A 7014-nucleotide genomic window follows, 5' to 3' on the forward strand; every position below is an offset into this window, starting at 1 on the left:
CCCTCCATCGCTCCTCACCACATTATCGATTGGGAAGCAGCCGTCGACAAACCCTCAACTTCCCATTCTGCCCCTCCTCCTCCTCCCCCAATTCACAAACCATCGTTTCCTTCAACGCCTCAGCCGGAGCCTCGAGATTCCGGCCATGGGAGAGCGCCCCGTGTTCAATTGACGCCGAAAAAGCCCAACTTGGCTTTACCCAGGTTCAATTTCATTCGCGAAATGCAAAAGATTGTATATTTCGGGTTTTGATGAACTGGGGATTTTTGGGGTTTAGATTTTAGTGAATAGGTTGAGATTTTGGTTGATTTTTTTGTTCTCTAGAAAATGGTGTGGTGTTATGAACTATACAGATGGAGGTATTAATATACCTTGGTTGTCCTGATCAATGCAGTTAATTTTCCGGGGCGTGACTATCAACCAGACTCGGGAAGACGCTTATCGCTGCATTTGTTATGTATAACTACTTCAGATGGTTTCCTGATGGTAAGTTTGCTCACTTGCTTCTTCTTAACCTATTGCTTTGTGAATCTTATGTGACGCGGTTAGATGTTGCATTTGTGTGAACCTCAACAGCGTTATTGATTATTTCGCGATTAGTTTTTAAGCTAGTGGAATGTATGTGATGGATGGTGTCTAGCAATAGGGCAAAGACATTGCTGGGAGCTAGTAGAAATGATTAAGGAGCACGAATAGAAGATAGGATTTTGTGAAGTGCTTATCTGCTGGAGTTGTATATTCTATTAAGCCACTTGTTGTAGCTTGAGGATGACTGATATAGATGTTGATGAGGAGTTAAGTCCTAAGCAATAAAAGGCCTGTGGAACCTAGTACTGCAGCCTATATGTCCGATGACTTGAGAACGTTTGAGGATATTTGACTGTCAAGCTTCAAATGGCTTATGCCTTGATTTAGTTTCTGAAAGTAGCAATTTGATTGGAAAAGCCATGAAGGTTACTACAGAAATGTAAGTAAGTAAAGAAACATTGGCGTCTGGATGAAAAGAGTAAGATGCGACCAGAACAACAACAACATCTTGAACAGTTAGCGATATCTAACCCAAGGCTCCTTAAGTTCTGATAAGGTAATGGTGTTTTGGTAAGTTCTAGATTTGCTATACCAAAGGCCTGTTAGTTGATTTAGTCATGATTCCTGTATCTAGTTTCCTTTAGTTCTCTACTTTCTTTAGTTTTTATATCCCTAGTATTTAGAATGCTAAACCTTGGAAATGACTTGGTAGCAGCGATAATTTATCTTGTTCAGACTTTAGAGATCAACATACAGCTTTTGTGAGCTGCTTGAGGGTCTGATTGCATAAAAAATTAGGGGAGTGAAATTTACACTCCTCAAATTGTAATCTACACCCCGACGATCAATATTTATACATTTTATGTGTTTTACAAACCCATATCCTGATTTGCCCCTGCTGTCAAGCCAAAAAACACCAGTGCGACACCCTACCCAGAACAACACACACACACACACACACACACACACCCTATCCAAAGCGGTTTCATATAGAAGACACAATTTTACATCCTATCCAGAGCAGCCTTCTTCTTTAGTTCTTTTCTTATAGAAGACACAAAAAATTTTATCCTATGTAAAAGAAGTGCATAAACACACACACACATCCAATCCAGAGCGGCCTTCTTGTTCTTTTCTTATAGAAGACAAAAAATTTTATCCTATGTAAAAGAAGTGCATAAATGATATCCAGTGTCCACTGATCCTGCAGCTAATATCAAAGTTGAGAGGGAAACTAAAAAAATCAGCAACTGAACCCGATAGAAATCAGCTTTTCTAGCAGAAATTGAACCTTTAGGATGGCAGCTTGCAAACGTGTCCCAAGTTATTCTTTATAAGAGGAATCCCTACTTCATTTTCTGGGGATCAGACAGTTCCAAGTGAATCCGACTTAAAAAATCTCGAAGAAATCATTTTGTTATATGAAATCTTCTGTTTAAATACATTTAGGTGAAATGCAGTCCTCCATTCTCTTATGATGGTATTTGACTCCATCAATACAACTTCCTATTTGAATTTTGAGTTGAATGACATAACATTCTTGTGTAGACATGACTACGTCTATCATATTTTATACGCTTTATACATGGTGTTGAAGCTGTTCAAGGTTGATAGGTTGCTCGCTTAAATGTTCTTTTCCAGGTGTTTTACCAAGTGTAAGAGTAGAAGTGAAAATGTTCATAAAACAAAGCTAAAAATGCAGCAAAGTCTGTCTCATGGTGCTCCGAGTCCCAAATCATCCAAAATGATGGAAGTACCTGCTCGAACAAAGAAGACATGCATTGATTATGTAGCCTGTTATCTTAATTTTATTATACATTTTCATGAAATGCTGGTCTTATTGCTGCATAAGGAAGTAGTATAGTTCTTGCTTTGAGCATTCAGAAGTAGAATCCCAAAATCTAAAATTAAGTAGGTTGTATTTTAACTTTCCATGAATGCACTGCAGTTGCACTGTTTGTTTGTTGTTGTTGTTTTTTTTTTTTCCTTTCCCAATTTGCGAGTTATATTTGTTGATAACGATTCACCAAAATTTCTGAGAAGTTGATTTATAGTTTTATACCAATACTTAACTGGGTTCCAAACCATTCCATGGAGTGAGCCTCTTGGGAAAGATCAGCCTGTTAATTGTGAACCTGTATGGATGAAAGTGTTGTTAGCTTAATTTGACTGATAGTTGTATATCTAATTGCAGAAACAAAAGATCCACAGAACTCGAGGGTCATGATTTTCTCAATCTTCAAGGTTAGTGTCAGGTGCGAGATAATACATTTTGTTCAATATATATAATGATGCTTTTGATTTTATTTTCTAATTTTATTTACATGGATATAGTTTATAATTTGAAAAATAATTCCTGGATATAATGATGGAAACATACAGGGCGATAATAAATGCATTGGCAAACATCGGCAATTTAGTTAGAGCTACTGAGTTTATTGGTCAAAGTTCAGGTTTGAAGCTCATTTTCCTTTAAGTAAAACTTTAAACAGAGATAAATAATATTGTAAAGATGCAGTTGTTACGTGAAGTGATAGTTGGTGCCTTTTCAAACTAAATATTGGAAAAATGAAAGCTTTGCGTTTTAATTTGTTGAAGTCATTGAAGTTCATGTACTATCTGGGATCAGCTATGCCAATGTTGCATAGTCGGTTAGGGTACAGAATACATGATGCATTCACCAGGTTGTAGGGGAACATGTAAAATGATTGGGAAACAGAATTTATCCATGGAAAACCGGTCAACATATTGATACAATCACACAAACGTGTGTGAGTACATGGGTGGGATGGTTCTGTTGTTATCCCTGATAGGTTAAACTAGAATCTATCGGGTAGCTAATATTCATTATTAGCTCGATATCAACTATTGGCTCTTTCCTGAATAACTTAGGCGTTTAGGGTCCACTACTTACCTAACTTGTTATAAGAGCTCTGGTTGTAAGGGTTTCTGAGTTCAGAAGTTCCAGTCCTCCATCCAAGGGAAAAAAATGCAAAATAGTAAGATCTGGTCAATGTATAGACAGCAGCAATATTTCTAGTTGATGGGTGGGTTTGAGTGTAGTTATCCGTGCTTTTATCAGTAAGTCTAGACCATAATCATTGGTGTTTTGGTAGCTGATAGTTACTGTTAGCTTGACATACATTGTTGGTGTTCTCTAGCTTAAGTTTTTGCTGGGCTCCAGTTGTTTCATTTATCAGTGCGCTCTGATTGTATGGACTTCTGAGTTTAAGACCTTCAATACCCTTCCCCACATTTAATGCTGTGGAAGGCGACCTTTTTTATTCTTTATTTATTTTTATTTTTTCTTTAATACTCGGCATTTTTCTGCCCTGTGTACCTGCCAGCTATGGCTGCATTGCAAGGGAGGGTGTTAGCTCAATATACATTGCTGATTCCCTAATAGCTTAAGCTCTTGGGCTTCAATAGTTACTTAGAAATTATATTTGGTATGGTTTCTGTTTGTGAAATCTACTGACTATGTTATAACAGGGAAAATACTTAAAGGCCAGTCACAAATAGTTCACCAAGCTGTGTTGGAAGTACCTATGCTTCTTTTGCCTGCCTTTTCCAAGCACCTTGCTTCGGCTAACTCAAAATCTACCTCAGAAATTTTGTGCTGGTGGATACAGTGTTATTGTTGCCACATCAATTGGTGAAGATGGTTTGGATATCATGGATACAGTGTTATATGCTTCAATGCAAATGTTTCACCATTGAGGGTGATTCAACGGATGGGAAGAACCGGAAGGAAGCATGATGGATGAGTTGATATCCTTTTCTTGAGTAATGAATTTATGTAATCTGCATCAACGCATGTCTTCTTTGTTCTCCCACTCTCACCAAATTCGTATATATATTTTTCTTTATTCCCCTACATTCCCTGTTCAATGCATCATGTAATAAATCCTTGACAAGGGCTACTAGTTTTAGCCTGTGAAGGAGCGAGTTGAAATGTCAATCGGAGGCTAACAAATAGCAAGAATGTGAGCAAACACATGCGAAATGGGGGAACAAATAATTCTTGGGATTTTCATTCTAGCCCGAGGATGTTTGGATTTTCTAAGGAAGACTGCATCATTTTATTTAGTAACACTGTACTGTTACCTTTCAGACCTATTGATTGTCTCGTTTTTCTTGGGATTTTCCAAGAATCCAATATGTTGAGTTTTCAATTGAACAATTCGTTGGTCCTGGAAAGAAAGTCAAAGATGATACATCAATTCAGACACCTGTAACTATAGAGAAGTTAACTGTTGCTGTAACTATAGAGAAGTTAACTGTTGCTGTAACTAACTGTAGTAAACTCGAGATCGACTTTCAGGTGGAAACTGTTGATCATCTTTTTAAGAACTGTTCTTTTGCCTCCCAGGTTTGGAATCTAACGTCTCACTCTCATACGCCCTTACTATGGAATGGTGGTTTTATTAATTGGTTACAACTATCTATTTGACCATCCTGATATTACCTCTGACGTTATATCTCAGAATCATTTCATGTGTTCAGCAGACAGAAACTAATGGCCTGCATCAGTTTCAGATCTTACTAAGGGCCTAATATCCATATTATGCTGTCAATTATCACTGGAGCCCTGGAGGCATAGCTTTGGCAATCACATTAGTCATTCAAGGAAGGCAATTGCCACTCTTTCATTCAAGTCTTTGAATGAGTCCCTCCATCAGTTCAAAGATTTCACCTATACCATATCCATCCGAGAACTGTAAATGAGTGTTACATCCAGTTCCCATATATGAGACCTCAGAATGCTTTCATAATCACTAGAGTGGTGAAAAACATGCTTGCAGGATGCTCTCATAATCACCTGAGTGGTGAAATTTCAAGAATGGCAACATGCTTGCAGAATGCTTTCACAATCACTGGAGTGAGAACAATCATTTTATCATAAACCGACAAGGCAACAAGGCAAAAATTTCAGCAGTCACCCCAACACTACTGCATGATTGATTGGTTGTTGGAACCTCAAGATGGGCAAAAAATCAGTGTGGCAAAATTCTGCAATTTCAACATACCATAGGCTTTTAAAAATCACACTAGTCCGTATACCATAGGCTTTTAAAGTTTCTAAAATAAAAGTTAACTACCCAACATCAAAACCACCAGATAGCAATTTCAGGATACATGTTATTTTTGATTGCGACTTTAATAACTCATCTTCTCCTCAGATTCATGTTCTTTAGGTTAATTATAGAGCACTTACTCTCCAAATTGAACGGCTGTGGCAGAAGCTGATCAACTGAGCTAAATCATGCAACTTAAATTGGCACCACATGTAAGTGAATGAAAACAGAACAAGTTTCACTTGTATCAAAAAACTGAATATCATGGCATCATATTTTCAATGCACCACCAGCCAAAACAATTTTTGAATAGCGAGACGAGTTTCTTAGCCACCGGTGACCGGCTCAATGAGCACCTTTGGGCGATGGTTTCTCGATCCTCTCTCTGACTTTAGATAGCCACACTGACTATCTACGCAATTATGAGAGAGTTATTTTATTAGGGTACTCAAGGTTATCTTGATTCTCAATTGACATGAGGACAACCACGAGCCCTCAGATTTAGAAGTTGACATGTACATGTCCCCTGAAGTCTGCGTCTCCCCCTGATTCTCGAAATCATGGGAGATCTGAGAGCTTGATCAAACCAATGCTCTTCACATGCTTCTCAAATGCAAGAGATTTGTTTACCAAATCTGCGACATTGTCCTCGGATCATTCGAAACTGAATTGCTCAGGTATCTTCAGAGGTTGAGACATCTGATGATGAAGAAGATGAAACATACTACCATTAAAATGATAGTTTCTAGTGTCTGATGATTCTGATCCTATTAGCAATCCCATTAGCAAACATACTACCATTCTATGATTCTGATCCTATTAGCAAACCCCCTAGCATCACACTTACAGCATCAGAGAAGCCATGTTTTTGAAGAAATTCTTTAGCTCTAGAGAAAGGAACTCTAGGTTCAGATACAATTAAAACATCAAACTCATATAGAGGAACAAAATGAGAAATAGCAGTTCTAAACTTCTTTCCCCAGAACCACGCACATTCCAACATAACACTAAACATTTGAAGTTGTAGACAAGGTAGGGACTGATCCCATTCATTTTCAGAAATCATACCTTCCACAACATGGGAAGGCACCTTTTTGACTTGTACCAAAAAACTGTTTTCAGCCAAAGATCATATCAACAAAATTTCAAGCCGCATTAGAAATAGTATCCTCCATATTAAACTCTCCCCACACAACTTTCCCTTCAAAAGGACAATGGCTTGCACTGCAAGCACACACAGACTTTACACAATATTCTCCTGACAAATACCAGTACAATTAACCCTTCCCAATAAAACTAATATCAGAATTAGTTGAGACTTTATTCTTAGAATTAGTTGAGATTATTAGTAGCGGTGGGGTGTGATGGATGATAACAAAAGGCTGTGATAGATGATAACAACACCACT

The 7014-nt window shown here is 37.8% G+C and overlaps 1 protein-coding gene across 2 annotated transcripts; it reads left to right on the forward strand.

The window, feature by feature from the left end:
- On the forward strand, positions 1–4906 carry LOC101310453. Of its 2 annotated transcripts, none has more exons than XM_004307002.1 (5): positions 1–203; positions 395–486; positions 2723–2783; positions 2911–2981; positions 4021–4906. In XM_004307002.1, exons 2-5 carry the CDS (start codon positions 456–458, stop codon positions 4185–4187), a joined length of 330 nt encoding a protein of 109 aa, XP_004307050.1. In that variant the 5' UTR covers positions 1–203; positions 395–455; the 3' UTR covers positions 4188–4906. The 2 variants fall into 2 exon arrangements, 1 of the variants encoding a protein (XP_004307050.1); XR_185209.1 differs by having other exon boundaries at positions 17–203; positions 2723–2772.
- The last annotated feature ends 2108 nt before the right edge of the window (positions 4907–7014 follow it).

This window comes from Fragaria vesca, linkage group LG7 (assembly GCF_000184155.1).
Source record: "Fragaria vesca subsp. vesca linkage group LG7, FraVesHawaii_1.0, whole genome shotgun sequence".
Classification (NCBI taxonomy): domain Eukaryota; kingdom Viridiplantae; phylum Streptophyta; class Magnoliopsida; order Rosales; family Rosaceae; genus Fragaria; species Fragaria vesca.